Raw genomic sequence first — 15,310 nt, forward strand, 5'->3', positions numbered from 1 at the left:
GTACAACACCCAGGAGTTTGTCCTGTCTTTCCGCCATTTGGATCCCAGACACTGGGCTCAGGTTGCCCGGCTTGGCAGGAAGCAGTTCTGCCCATCGGGTGATCGCCCCAGCACCCAACTTTGCGGTTCACCGATTGGCGTGTTTGATCCTCTCAGTCTCGTCAAGCTGCACAGCGAGTGGAGGGGTTTGCCCGGGCAGCGTGGTGCCACCCTGCTGTACCTCGTTCGGGCAGTGGCTGCTTGCTGCTGGGTTTATGGAGACATACATATTAATCTTTATTTAAAAAACAGAAGGCTTAGAAAGATGGCTCAACTGTTAAGAGCACTGACTGCTTCCCCGGGGACCTAGGTTTGGTTCCCAGTACCCAGATGGCAGCTTACAACACCTGTAATTCTAGTTCCAGGGGATCTGATGCCTTTTTCTGGCCTCTGCGGGCCCTGGCTACATACATACATGCAAGCATATTCATACCCATAAATACATGCACATAAATAACTTTAAAAAGCCAGCACTAGAAGAATGGCGTTACCATGTCTTCACAAATGAAGAAACAAAGGCTGTAGAGAGGTTATAGTTTGCCTGAGGATAGCCCATTAAGTGTTGGAGCTAACCCAAAAGGCTGGAAGTCTTTGCCGTGTTGACACTTGAGACGACATGGAAGGACTAGGAGGTGAGACTCCCCACCATGAATGAGGATGTGAGGCAGGAGGGAGGGGTCTAGTTCTGCCATTGTGTTAGCATTGGCATTTCAAGCTTGCAGAGGTATAGTTGCGTTCTGTTCTGACGAAATGCCTGCGGTAAACAAGTTAAAAAGGAGAGAGTCACTTTGTGTCATTGTTTTAGATTTTTGTTTATGCTCACAGGGCCACTTTGCTTTTGGGCAAGAGGCTGAACCTCTGCTGATAGCACTCTTTGTTCTCTCAGGCATCCTGGAAGCAAAGAGAGAAGGGCCGGGATCCCAGTATCGCCTTCAAAGACACAACCCCAGCAGCTTCATACTTAATACCTTCTGCCTCTAAAGCCCCTACTTCTTCATCGTCAAAGCCTGGTGACAAGTCTTCAACACAGCCAACCATACCCAGGAGATCTAACCAACCACATAACTAAGTAGACTGATCTTTGAGCTGAGCTGGGTGGGAACTTCAGCCTTTAATAACCAGCAGCCATTGTGACTAAAGAATCATGGCTGCTTTTTTCTTTGGCCTCAGAGAAGCTAAAGGAATCAGAAATACAGGATGTTGGGCCCGAATGTTTTGCTCTTTCACCGCCCTGTCTTTCCTTAATTTACCCTGAAAGTTGCCAGGTGGCTTGCCCATGTCTAATAGAGCTGCAGTGGTAATCCCAGTGGGTTCTTGTCCGGTGCCCTGTGCCCCTAGCCCCACGCTCTTGACACTGGGAGCACACAGTGACCTCTCTGCTGTGAGTGCCTCTCTGGCTTTGCCCTCTAGAAGGCTTGTGCTCACTCTGACTTTGGATTATCTGGCCTCAGAATTATGGTTGTTAAGTCCCCACTGGTAGGCACACAGCTGGCATGCAAGACGCTTGGCCGTTCTTGGAGTTCAGGCGCGCTTCTTCTGAGCTGTTTTGATGTAGATGGCCCTGAAGTAGCCGAGTGTGTTGGTTGGTAACACCGGCCGTTCCAGAGGCTGGAGCTGGTATTGTGTGCTGTGCAGTGGTGTCGTCGGGCACATCACAGCGAAGTGTGAGTAGACTGGGATCCGGTTTCCCTCTGGTCCATACATCTATGTGTTACGCCTTCCACAGTTCCGGTCAGTTAACGTACCCTAAGTTCTCAGGTGTAACAGCCGTTGTTTTCATTTTAGAGCTAGTCCAGAAGGGGGGTGGTAAAGTTGTAGCTCTCAGATGAAGTCTGTTTCAGTTAAAACCACACGAAGAAAACAAGTTAGCCAGGCACGGTGCCACACGCTTGTAATCCCAGCACTCAGGGAGGCAGAGGCAGGCGAATCTCTGTGAGTTCAAGGCCAGCCTGGGCTACAGGACAGCCAAGGCTACACAGAGAAACACTGTCTCAAACAAACAAAAAAGTTACGTTCAGAATGCCAATGTGATGTGTTTTCTTGGGTTTTATTGCTAATCCCAGTTTCCTTCAGAGTCGCTTGCTTCCATGGTTGAGCTCCCACAAAGGCCCTCGGTCATTGTGCGGTGAGTGTGAACAAGAGTGTCTGGCCATCTGCTGGCCATTGAACTACGGAACTCTAGGGGCTCGGCGCCCCTTCAGCAGTAGCACAGACTGTTGACCTTGATTTGTTCTCAAAGGCTCCATTGTAGTGCAGACCAGAATGGTTTATGAGTGATTCGGATCAAGCAATAGAGTAGATCATACTGCAGAGATGAGATCATTAAGGATTAAATGCCTTCAAAACCTCACCGTGAAATAAGTCAGAAATATTAATCTTTATAGATATAAGATAATGGACGAAATTTGTAAAAGCGAACATAAACATTTTGAAAATACTGACTTTCGCAGGTTGTCCGTAGAGCGTTGTGAGATACACACACAGCACACAGAATTTCGTGACGTATATGACAACTGCTTAGGCTCCTCCTACAAGCCAGGCGCTACAGTCAACTCAAAGGTGGCTCTGTCCCTAAAAGCCTGCGGTGTCGTGAGGGTGCGCACGTGGATGCCGCAGCCCATGAGGAAGGCTGGGAATGGTCTGTGGCCATGAAGAACATTAACGGAAAGAGGCATTCCCGATTTTAGGTTTCAGGAGAACACCGATATTTCAGCTGACTCTTGAAGAATTCGAATAAGTGAGGGTGATGGAGTACAAGTACAAACTAAACACAGTTTGCTTAGAAAGTGCCACGAGCAGAGGCCTGAGGTGGGAGAGAATATGGCGCAGTAATGACACCGTTAGAGGTGTTGGCAAAGGCCTTAGTGTGTGCTCTTCCTGAAGCCTCCATCAGACTAGGAGATGGCGGGTTTGTTTTCCTTTATAGACTGGAAAGCTGGCGGGGTAGAGAGGGCAAGTCACTGGTAGCACCTCTATTCTTATCCGAGGCTGCGTGACTACAAAACCAGCCTGCCTATGGGGCCAGCCAGGAAGCAGCAGGAAGCACAGCTCAGGTCTAGGCTGCTGCTCTGGTCCTCCCCCGTCCCTGACATCCTCCAGCATTCTTTCTAGGTACTACCATCCTTTCCTGTGCTCCATATCCAACGCGTTCATTCTTTTAACTTGTGAAGCCCAAGGAGAACAAGCTTGTGGTCAAATTTTATTATGATTAATTAGCTTCAAAGAAATTACTCTCTGTGTCAGAAATTAACATCGGCTCCAGGTGCTTCTTGCACAAGCCTGTGCTCTGAGTTCAGAAAGTTGTCCCCTGACCTCCACTCGTGTGCTTTGGCACGTGTTCCCCTACACACAGCCATGCATAACAATAGTGAATATTTTTCCTTTAGCTGGGCTCTCGCCGTGAGACCCTGGCCGGCTTGGAACTCATATGTAGACCAGGCTGCCTCACACCCACAGAGAGCTGCCTGCCTCTGCCTCCTGCATGCCGGGTTCATAGGTGTGTGTCACCATGCCTGGCAATAATCTTTTTAAAGAGCGCCTGGTGGCTTCAGGTGTATGCTGCTGGTCCCTGTGGTCGGGACTTGAACCTACTGCCTTGGACAACCGCTTTGTCACCTACCAGCTCTCCGCCATTTGTGATATTCTTTCTGTTGTCTTGAAACTGGCCTAATGCTCACCATGAGCTAAGGGTAGCATTGAGCTTGTGACCGTCTAGACTTCATCTTCTCCTCCTCCTCTTCTTTTTCAAGACAGGATCTTGCTGTGTAGACCAAGGTGGCCTCAAAGTCGTAGAGCTCTGCCTGCCTTTGTCTCCACACCCTGTTTCCGGCCTCTACGGTACTCCTCTTGGCTAACATCCTCTAGGAATAAACTAAGACATATATCTGCTGAGCATATATACTGACATAATCAATCACCTTTTCACCTACGTTTTATTTCCAAATTCACAAGTGTGCAGAGAAGAGAAAACTTGGTGGGGACCATCATGGAGACTCGCCCTTGGTCCTGACCCCGATCTCTGAGGGGAGATGAGCACTGGACCTGAGGCACTTGTCTGAGCGCCCTGGGCCCCCTGTACCCCCACACCCCTCGGGGGAGGTGGGGGTCCTGACTAACCTGTGCTGTTGGCGGGCCTCCCTGCCATCCCACGGGGAGCCAGCAGAGGGAGCTGTGCTCCTGAATTTTGTCAGTAGTCCGTGTTTTCACTTTGCTGAAAGCGCCCTCCTGCACCCAAATGCCAGGACAGTAAGAATTTAACTTGAGCTCTCCCTGGCTCCCCCTCTCTCCGAGTTCCTGGGCTTCTCTCCTTCCTTTCTGGGGTGCCCCCCTCCCCTTCCCTCCTTCATAATAAACTTCTTTCTTTATATTAAAGAAGAATTTAACTTGAGATAGGTGTTGGTGCGAGCCCCCTGGTGGGAGCGGACACGGAGCTTCTGTAGCTGTTTGAACTTGAAAACCATAAGGAACTCTGATTTCAAGGAAACGCCTGTTTACTGTACTGAGCCAAATCAGCAGCCCTCAAGAAAGGGGCGTGCCTGCTTGACCTCGGTCTTTATTGATCTTGGTATCAGTGCTTCCAGTGACGCGCCCTGAGGGGCAGGAGAAAAAGAACCAGGCCTTATACTCAGAGGCAGGCCAGCCTGTTGCTTCGGGAAGTGCCCACAGAGGAGGTGGTCTGGGCGCCCCAGAGGAGCTGCAGCGCAGGGCTGTGCAGCCGCTCTGATTCTGAGAAGCGGGCAGAAAGGAGGCTGCGAGGTGGACTGCTTGAGGCTTACCAGGTGGTCTGAGCAGGCAGCGTCTGTGAAAAGAGATAGCAGCTTCCTTCAACCCCTCAGGACCCCCCTTGCCCAAGCCTGCGCCATGGAGAAGTGGGACGGTAATGAGGGCACCTCCGCCTTTCACATGCCTGAGTGGATGGTGAGTCCTGCTGCGCTACCCTACATACGGGAAAGCCCTGTTCTGACAGCTGGGGAGCCGCCACCGCTCTTCCGATCGGCCCCTACGCACTGGGTCCCTCCTGACTGCCAGGGAAGCTAGGGAAGGGCAGGCGGGCACGGGCAGGCCACAGGCAGGCGGGTGCTGACTGGCTGTGGGCACGGTTATCCTTTGATTGTTTTCTGTTCTCCTTCAAGTTAATGCTAAGCTGTGCCTCTTGGGTGTAAAATAAAAAAAAGAATATGGGGAAAGTAAGACACAAAACAAAAGCCTGTAAAAATGTTGCATGTTCCAGTTTCTGGAAAAACTGAAACATTTCTGCCTTCCTGACTATTTTTCCCTTCAGTCAGCTTCTCTGAGTATGTCTGTTGCTACAAGGCTCGAACTTCTTCACACAGTTCTCTCAGGTGCCACATTTGCATGATACGTAGTTTATTGAAATAATTATTACGTTGATATTTGTTGAGAAGAACCAGCACATAAAACCAAACATTTCGGAGCACGGTGGCACAGGCCTGAGTGGCAGAAAAATCAAGAGTTGTAGGCTAGCCTCAGCTAAATAGTGAGTTCGAGCCCAGCCTGGGCTATCGCTGACCCTGACTCAAAAACAGATAGTGGCAGTAGGTTGTAGCTTTTTGGATTCAAGCCCAACTGCTGGTTTTAGAAACTTCTTAATTGCATTGTATTTGGGGAGCAGGGCACGGCCACATCGCACGTGGAGGTCAGAGGCCCGCTTGCAGGAGTCCACTCTCCCTTCTTGGGAATCAGTCAGGTTTGGCAGCAGGAGCCACTACCCAGTGAGCTACCTCCAGGCCCTTACCTGTTGACCTGAAAACATTCCTTAGTGCCCTAGCTGGTTTCCTCTGACTTTATCAGACTTCTTGGCCCCCGTCTATGTATTTCCCCATTGTAAAGTTGTTAGACTTTTGTAACGCATTCTGAGTTCTCTTTAATGTTCATAGCATAGGGACTTGAAGAAGTAACAGCACCAGCCAAGGACCATGCGTGGACTGGGCCTAGCCCTACACGGATGTAGCCGCTGGGCGTCTGGGGTTCTTGTGGCTCCCTAGTAAGGGGAGCTGGGGCTGACTCTGACAGGGACTCTGCCTGCTTTTTGATCACTCCCTCCTACCCTCGCCAGGCCTCAGGGGAAGAGGATGCAGGCAGTCCTGATGAGGCCTGATGAACTGGGATGGGTGAGGCGGGGGGCTCTCTCCTCTGCTGAGGAATCCGGGAGGAGAGACGGGGGAGGAGGAAGGGGCTACAGTCGGGGAGTAGAATGAACAAATAATTTTAAAATAACGAGATTAAACATGTACCATATCTAACAAAGGCCAGGTAGAGAATTCTACCTGCATATTGTTTTGGTACTATGTCTCCCCTGCCTCCTCTTTGGCTTTTCCAGACAGGGTTTCTCTGTGTATCCCTGGCTGTTCTGAACTCACTATATTGACCAGGCCGGCCTCGAACTCACGGAGATGCTCCTGCCTCTCCCCTCCCAAGTGCTGGGACCACAGGCGTGCGCCACCACTGCCTGGCTACTATATGCCATTTTATAGACTCAGTTGCTGCTGCTGTTTGATGTTTTAGAGCAGTGTGCTCATTTAAAAGATACTTGACAGAAAAACTCTGCTCATCCATAGGGCTGTTTCAGGTGTAGTGGTTTAGATTCGTGGAGATGATCCGAGTAATTACACTGGCTAGCTTTTTAACTCTTGCTTTGGTTTTGTTTCTTTGTTTTCGAGCCTCCAGCAGCTTAGTACTAATGAGAGCAGAGGAAAGTTGGTTTTGTTTCATGAAGGGCCGCAGTGAAACAGTAAATGTTGTTGTTGGTGAAAAGGAGAACTGCAGAAGGAGGAGACTGAGCACAGCCGCACCACTGTTCTTCGAACAGTGTCCCTTCACTTGACATTCTGGAAGGGATGGTCCCCACTGTCCCCAATGAGGGGCCTAGGACTGTAGCTGAAGGGTGTGACTTAGGGCTTCCTACTGTGTGGAGAACATTTTAAATGTTTTCATCTAACTCTCTCGTGTTTAGCCTTTATTTCAAAAGCCAGGAAAAGGCCTTTAATCCAGGAGAGGAAAGCCAGGAGGAGCAGTAGGGAGAGGCTTGTCTTCAGTAGTGCCCTGAGCTCATTTGCTATCTCTCTTTGACTTTGAGACTTTCTTACAGATACCACACAGGGCATTAACTTCTGACCTGGGCTGAGGTGATCCTGATAGCTGCTTATTGGCAGTCAGCCACTGTGTGCCATCCCTGCCTTGCCTATACATTTCCAGATCTCGACTGCAGGCCTCAAAGTGCCTTTTAATCTCCCAGCAGAAACTCTGGAGCCAGCTCCCACAGGGGCCAGAAGAGCAGGGAAGGGCGCCAGATGCCTTCCGTACATTTCGGTGTATACAGTGGTGTGATGAACTCAGCAGTCGGTGACCTGCCTCCAAAGGGCACAGAGGCCTCTGACACGGCTCTCCTGGGAAAATGGAGCCCTCTTCCCCATCCGTTGTTGGTGATCACCAGCCCAGGGGGCTGTGTTGCCTGAGATTGGGAGAGGGCTCAGGCCATACTCTTTGCCAATCTTTCTTGGGCCTTTGCAGGAATACAAGCCAGGACAGAGTATGAAGAACCCCAAGCTCAGTAACTGACAAGGTCGACCTTTCTGGTGACGTTCCCATCACTCGATTCCTACTGCAGCCTCCACTACTCAGCTCTGTTCATGTGAAGTATCTCTTTATCCTTAACCAAGCAGTCAAACTGCTAGGGAGAACGGAGCTCATTCTGTAAAGGGTTATTTCAATATTTTAATTTATCTCTGATAATTTTTAAGCCCTCCTGTCAGGTAAAATACCTTGTGTTGGATCCACGTAGCTAACAGTAAGATTGTTAAGTTTTCACATTTTAGTATTTTTCTCTTCCTGCCCACTCTCTCTGCAGTGCTTGGTATTTTTCCATGCGAAATCTGCTTGCTTATTCTTCTTGAGCACAGAGCCAGCTTCCTGCAGTATTCTTTGAGCTAAACCTGATCCCTTTTGTAGGTAAAGAATCTGTTCAGACTGCTCATTTGGTTTGCAAAAAGAAGATGTCTGCAGGAGTAGTTGAACTATCTGTACTTGGCAATGAAACCTAAACTTCTCTGCTATCACTTTTAGGGGTTATAGCATCTGTGTATTCTAGATGATGAACTTTTGCCTTAAAAGAATAGAAATACTAATATTTTAGATTTGCATATCATTATGTAGTCTGCAAAACCTTCTTGTGCCCTTATTTTGTCTGGACACATTCGTGTGTGTGTGTGTGTGTGTGTGTGTGTGTGTGTGTGTGTGTGTGCGCGCGCGCGCACGCTGGAAGACAAACTTGGCCAGTGATCCTCAAGCACTGTCCACCTCTTTTTTAGACAGGCCTTCCTTGCCTCGAACTTACCAAGTGAGCGAGGCTGGCTAACCAGTAAGACCAAGGATCTGCGAGGCTTTGCCTCTCGAGTGCTGGGAGTAAAAACTTGGCTACCACACTGGCTCTTTATGTGAATTCTGGAGATGGAATTGAAGTAACTCAGGCACGAGAACTTGCCTGTGAGGCCAGAGGCTCTAGCTTAGTTCCCATCACCACCTGGCAGCAGATCCACATTGCTGTGTGTCAGGTGAGGAGAGCAGGGCCTACGTGGTGATTTGTTCCACTGCCCAGCAAGGCGGCCCAGCGAGACAGGGAGCTTGTCCGAGCTGAGGGCTGGAGGGTGGCCACAGACCTCACCGCACAGGAGACTCTGCCCCAGGCTGCCCTCTGACTCCAGCTCCACATGAAATGAATGTAACAAAAAGTCTTCTAAAAGAGCCTTGCATACACTAGTAGAAGTGACGTGTGGGTGTGTGAAACACGAAACACATTAGCACACCGCCTCTTCCCCCGGAGAAACCAGGCAGCTTTTCTCTGGAAACACAGACTATCCTTGCACCACAGGCTCTCAGTCGTTCTGGCCTTCACACTCAGCAAGCACTTTCTCCTCCCCTTCTCCGTCCTTCCTTCTGCCCCCCCCCCCCCAGATCTGGGACATTCCTTGGGCTCCTTTCAGAACTTAGAATAAATGGGACAGTTCTGTTTCTGTTGGGTTGCATCTTTAGTTGGCGTGTAATGAGGTCTCTGTGATTCTGAGAGCTCGCTGATAAGTGCTCCCCTGTGAGCACACCCTCCAGGAAAAACTCACTTTGTGTGTACATTACATTGTGGCGTGTGCATGTGTGTGCGCGTGAATGGACGGGTGTGCATGATCACTGTGTGCACAAGCAGAAGTTAGAGGAGGGTGTTGGCGTCTTTTCTGGCTGTCTGCCGTGTCGCCTTGAGACTGGCCCAGGAGCTTGGAAGCTGGGCATGTCCGAGGGGATGGCTGCCCAGTGAGCCGCGAAGCCCTGGCTCTCCTGGCCCTCCACAGGGTGCTAGGGCGGTAGTGCACACAGCCATGCCCAGCACCCTGCCTTTCTGCATTGGTATCAAGGACTGCAACCTAGGGCCTCTTGCCTTCTCCCCAGAGCATGCTTTTTATTTTTATGTTTTTAAGAAAAAAGTGAAGGGGATCACTCAGCACTCAGTAAGCATCAGTCTTGAGATAAAACTAGACACTGAATGTAAAACCTGTCTGGAAAGTGTGCAAACGTAGCCTCTCGTGTGTGTGTGGGGGGGGGCATCTGGATGACTGAGGCAGGAGGGTCTCAGCCTGAGCTGCACTGTGAGATTGTGTCTAAATGAATGTGCAAATAAGTTTGAAGGAAAGAAATGAGAGTAAAGAAGTGATGTTTTGGTGACAGCTCGAGTCACCTGCCTACCTAATCCAAGGAGAGTGTAGACCAGGCTGCCTGAGCACCCCCCACCACTAACGTGTGTTCTTCTCTCTCGAAGCCCCTCATTGTTCCAGTGGCTCTGTAGTTAATTTTTTTTTCTAATGAGATGAGGTTAAATAAAACCATCTGACATAGAAAGGAGGAGGTAAAGTTAAAAGGGAACCTAATTAGCAAGTTAATTATAGCAGGAAAAGTGCACTGGTTATATAAAGACTCCATAGACATATGCATGCATGCTGGGCCTTGTCTTGGGCCTTGTTAAGGTTTAGAGGTCAAAGGAGCTGTATAATGATGTGTTAGGAAAAATAATAATAAAGCAAAACATCCAGAGTTAGGAATGGCCGGTGAGCCAGTAAGAGCACGCCGCATTAAACCCTGCTGTACGGCTGAGAGGGTTGCTGGAGCTGCTTCAGAGATGGCCACCCCCCTCAAAAGAAAAAAAAAAAAAAGAGCAGGCTGGAGCCAGAGCCAACGGAATTGCTGATGAGGAAGGTTTAAAAGCCGGAGCACAGGGTCCTTGGACCACAGAGGTGGCCTGCCGCCTTAACCACTGTCAGCACCGCCATGCTGAGCAGTAAGAAGAAATACATTGTCAATAGCAACTCTGGGATTAAAGCCCAGGTGAGGCCAAGCTCCTGTTTGCCAGGCTGGCTGCGGCGGCCATCACTGTCCCAGGCAAGCTGCTTGCACCCTCTTTCCCCTCCTGCCCAGCCTCCAGCCTTCCCACCCACTTCTGCCAGGCTCTTTCCTCCCTCGCCTTGATGGTGGGCAGTGCTGCCGAGGAAGAGGAGGGTGCCTGCAAGGACTCTGGCTTCTCACAAGGTAGGAAAGTTAGGCAGATTGTGGCCGAGGCTGCCAAGCTGCTGTGACCGGCCCGGATCATTGTTTCACAGAACAGAGTGTATGAGTGAGGAGGGTACTGGTGAAGCCCGGAGATGCCCCTCGGGACTCACAGTTCGGTTATCAGTGATAACTGAACACTTCCTAATTGGGAAAATGCATAAATTATGATATTAAGTGGTTTCTCACTACTGTTCTTGTGTATTAAAAACTTGGAGGGGTGGCTTGGATGTCACAAGACCTATTTTTAACGTGAGGCCTGCTTTCTTGCTGGCTGAAGAGCCCGAGGGGCGAAGGGATGGTGACAGCCTCAGCACATTGCCTGAGATGACCTTCCTGCTGCCTTCCTGCGGGGCGCTGTTGCTGGGCCACCTTCAGCCCCCTTGGGGAGCCACGGGCCCCTCTGGCGGTCGATCTGCACACGTGTGCCTGTGTACGCGCGCGCACACACACACACACACCGCTAGCTGATATGCCAGTGTGTATGTTGAAACAGGAGGCAGTGGTGTGTATCTGAGGTGGTCCTTTTTGGAATGAATGAAATCACTACTTTAGCAAAAGAACCGAGCAGGCCGCTTTCCACCCGCAGTGAGCTTCTGCTGCAGTGGCTGGCCCTGTGACTGAGGGCGGTCGGTGACCTCAGGAGCGCTGTGCACGCGTTTGAAGCGCTGAGCGTGCTTTGCTGCAGTAGCTGTGGGCAGGAGGAGCCCTAAGCCTCCGTTGGGCCCTAGTCTCTGTGACTCAGCTACCTCTAGGAGCAGGAAGACCTTGCTAACCTCTTTCCGCCCAGGGAGGATCGTGTCTTTATCACTGAAGGTCGAAGCAGGTGTCAGCTTTCCCTCTTCTGTAAACTTTTCTCTCTACCACTGTGGTCCAGAAGAACCACCTAAGCAACTGTGTAAGTGTTTGGTTAGGAGAAGCCTATTAATAGAGTAGGTGATAGGAGCCTTGCTGGGTGAAGCGGAGCAGCAGGAGACAGAGTTAACAGGAAGGGCACTGTCACACACTGCAGACAGGACCCCCGAGGAGTGAGATCTGACCGCAGCTGCTGGGTCATCCCCTCCTGCCACACCTGCGGGTGTGTTTAATAACCAAGCCCATGGCTTTTAAAGTGACGGTGGCACTGAGCGTTAGCACTTCCTTTACTTACTGGCCTCTAAACAGCGAACATTCTAGACACTCTTTAGCAAACTAAAGTGGTGACCTGCTGTGGGGAGGAATTAGCGAGCTGGCAGACCTGCTGCTGTGCCTCACGCACGCGTGCACTGTGTCACCCAGCCCTCTCTGAAAGCTGTGATGCACATGCTTTTGTTTCTGTTGTTCTTACGGAAAGAGGTTCAGAGACTCATCATAACCAACATTGCAAACCTTGAGAATACTATAGCCGAGATGTCAGTGAAATGTAGAATGTTCTATGTGAATGTAAAACCTTTTTCAAAATAAGCATACCACGCTGAGAATCTCAAAGCTCAAGGCAAGCCAGTTTTTCTGTGTCTTGCTGTTTTCTCATCCAGATATGTGGATGTACAGAGAATTCCAAAGGTTTCTTTTTCCAGCGAAACAATAGAAAGTGTTTCTGAGTATGACTTGCCTTCCTAGAACTTTAATCATAATTCTGTTCTCTCTGTCTCAGTTATAATGTACAAAGAATATAGTCATTCAATCAAAGACTTAAATTTGATAGAAATTGGTAAAGATTGAAAAATTATGCTTTTTTCTAAAAGAATCCTTTTGTTTGTTTTGTTGCTTTTGGAGACCAGGGTTTTCACTGTGTTCAAGGAGACTTTGAACTCTCTGTGTTCTTTCTGCGTTGGCCTCCTGAGCTGGGATTACAAGGGTGTACCACCAAAGAAGTGTTCTCCCCCTCCTGGTGCTAGAGGTCCATCCCAGGGCTCCGTGCACGCTAAGAAAGCTCTATACTTGAGCTTCCTGAGGGATGGAGAGCTTACACTCCCTAAGTAGTTGAATATGACTTTGAACTTGAGGTTTTCCTGCCCTACCTTCAGCTGAATTACAGGGGTGTGTCATCACTCCCAGCCTATGCGGAGCTAGGGGCTATACCAAGGGGTTGGTGCATGCAAGACGAGTCCTGAGCCTACCACGCCACATCACCAGCCCCAAAGAGTCGTCCTGCTGTTTGTTTTCAAGCAAATAAACTTCGCAGGAAAGTAACCATCTATAGTAATTCAAGCTCTTAATGAATCACTTCCTCAAAATAGGGGTGTGTTTTCTTCATATGATGTGGTCTGAAAGAGAGTGGTCCCGAAGGCTCGCGTGTTGGAGTGCTCAGGTATCATTTGGGAAGCATTGGGAGGTGTGGCCTTGTCAAGGAAGCTGTCACTGTGGTGGGCCCCTCTTTCTCTGCCTGTGAATCCGGGTGTAGCCCGCGGCTCCAGGGCCATTCCTGCCTGCACTCGGCCGTGCCCCCCACAACGATAGTGAACTAGCCTCTGAAGCGGTAGACAAGGCCCCAGTTCAACCTTGGTTGTGGTGTCAGTGCTCCCTGACTGACTAAGCTGTATAACTAGAGTTCCTCTTCTTCCTATAATGAGGGTCTTTTTCTCAGCAGATCCAGTTTGCTGACCAGAAGCAGGAATTCAACAAGCGGCCCACCAAGATTGGACGGCGCTCTTTGTCCCGTTCCATCTCTCAGTCGTCCACTGACAGCTACAGCTCTGGTGAGTGCTGAGGGCCCCAAACCTTCCTGTCGAGGTTAGTTGGTATTTGCAACAGAACTCCCATCTGTCCAAGACCAGTCATTTTTGCTAATAAGCCTTGACAAAAATACTTTGAATGAAAATTTAAACCAAAATTTTGGACAGAAATTCTGGGTTTCTGAACTCAGAGCTGAGTTTTCCTGAGGCCTCAGATTCTGACAGAGGCAAAAAAGGATGGGGAAGGAGCTTGAGCACTTTGATTTACTCGAGAACGTGCATTCACCGATCGCCTCCCTCAGTGACATGTAGAAAGACAGTCACTATTCTTTTCCTTTCTTAAAAAGGGGGGAGGGGGTTAGGGGTTAGGGTGGTGGTTTTCTCCCTCCAGGTGGCACTTGCAACGTGAGTGCCAGGACTAGGGACCCATCCGGGTGTTCTGCATGCTGAGGAAGTGCTCTGTTCCTTCGCTCCCGCTTCTTTCTCAGGGAGAGGTGGGGACAGGGTCTCGGCCCTAACTCCCTGTGTAGCTGACAATGACTTCGAACTTCTGATTCTCATAACTGCCCTGAGAAACAAGCTGCTCTGTGAGGTGAGCGGGTGCTTTGACACCCTAATGCGTGTTACTCCTTCCTGCGGTGACAGGACCAGTTACCACCCAAGGTCACTATCACCATGCAGGAGCCCTTCGGGCACTAGCTGCTTGTAAACACAGTGGCCTAGTGTGAGTCTGATCTTTTGTGAGCTGTTTTACTTTGCTCTTCTGTTAGAATGTGGTAGGGAGCCAGGAGTCTGCCCTGGTTACTTCTTAAAGCTGTAAATGGTAATACTAGAAACTTGTTTTGTTTGTTTGTTTTGAGACAGGATTCCTCTGTGTAGCCCTGGCTGTCCTGGACTCACTTTGTAGCTCAAGCTGGCCTTGAACACATAGTGATCTGCCTGCCTCTGCCTCCCAAGCGCTAGGATTAAAAGTGTGTACACTACCCCTCTGCTAGAGAACTTTTATCATAACTAAAATTGTATTCATTGTCGCACAGGTAAGGAGTTTTTACTCTTCCGTACAGTTAATGAGTGGTTGGTCGGGAAGCATAGCCTTTAGGTTGGGTAGTTTGGTCCACATTATTTACATTATAACAATTGGAAATGGTGTGCAGTGGAAATGTAGTGAAAATGAGGAGCGTGCAATGGGAAAAGTCTGTGGTTTTTATCTAAAGATGGGGAAATTGAAACTCATCTTACTGTACTGAAGTTACTGGGTTGGAAATTCATGAACTGGTTAATTTAACTCTGGAAGCCATAATGTGAAAGTGAATTGTCATGTCGCCTGTAATATTTAAGGTATGTGTTCGGCACGTTAGCTAATGATCAGTGTGAAATATTCAGGGTTTAAAATTTTTTTAACTCCAGCACATTCTTTTCCCACACAGCCAGAGCCACACATCTGTGATCCTGACAGGAAGCCAGTGCCTCCCTCCCTCCCTCCCAGGCTCCTCCTGCAGGGAGCGACCTTTGAAAACACTGTGTCCCTGGAGTGTTGGGGATCCCTTGGTTTCCAAGTGGGTGTGCAGTGCCGTCTGTGTCTCATTGATGAGTGATTGGGAAACAAAAGTAGAGATATGATATGCTGGAATTGTCTGTGTGAGCACAGCGTCCCTGGAAATGTCCATCTGGCCTCGCAGAGAGCATTTAAATGTCAGGGTCACCTGGCTTAGCTGGTTTCTCGTTTTCCAATAAGCTTCAGCCCTTATATAATCTCTATTAACGACTAATCTCTGCTTAAATATTTTACTTAGAAATAAAATTCACCAGTTTTATTATCTATCTTTTTAGGATAGTCCACTACCCTGGTTAAGCTCACCTGCATATAATCTAGGTTATGTTTTAAAAATACTGTCTATGTCTGTAGTAGTCAGGATATTTTCTGGGCTGACTTCCAGGAAGTATTATTTTCAGGAACTTGGTTGGTTGGTTGGTTGGTTGGTTGGTTGGTTGGTTGGTTGGTTGGTTGGTTGGTT

The 15,310-nt window shown here is 49.2% G+C and overlaps 1 protein-coding gene across 2 annotated transcripts in view; it reads left to right on the forward strand.

Annotated features, from left to right (window-relative positions):
- Ahcyl2 (adenosylhomocysteinase like 2) overlaps positions 1-15,310 on the forward strand; it is a gene marked incomplete at its 5' end in the record, with an annotated part of 143,646 nt that overhangs the window by 84,852 nt on the left and 43,484 nt on the right. The window contains 1 exon segment of one of the 2 annotated variants that reach the window (XM_055608096.1): positions 13,208-13,319. In XM_055608096.1, the coding sequence (XP_055464071.1) occupies positions 13,208-13,319 (112 nt within the window). 2 annotated transcript variants of the gene reach the window in all.

Source organism: Psammomys obesus, unplaced genomic scaffold (assembly GCF_907164565.1).
Source record: "Psammomys obesus unplaced genomic scaffold, mPsaObe1.curated_primary_1811, whole genome shotgun sequence".
Classification (NCBI taxonomy): domain Eukaryota; kingdom Metazoa; phylum Chordata; class Mammalia; order Rodentia; family Muridae; genus Psammomys; species Psammomys obesus.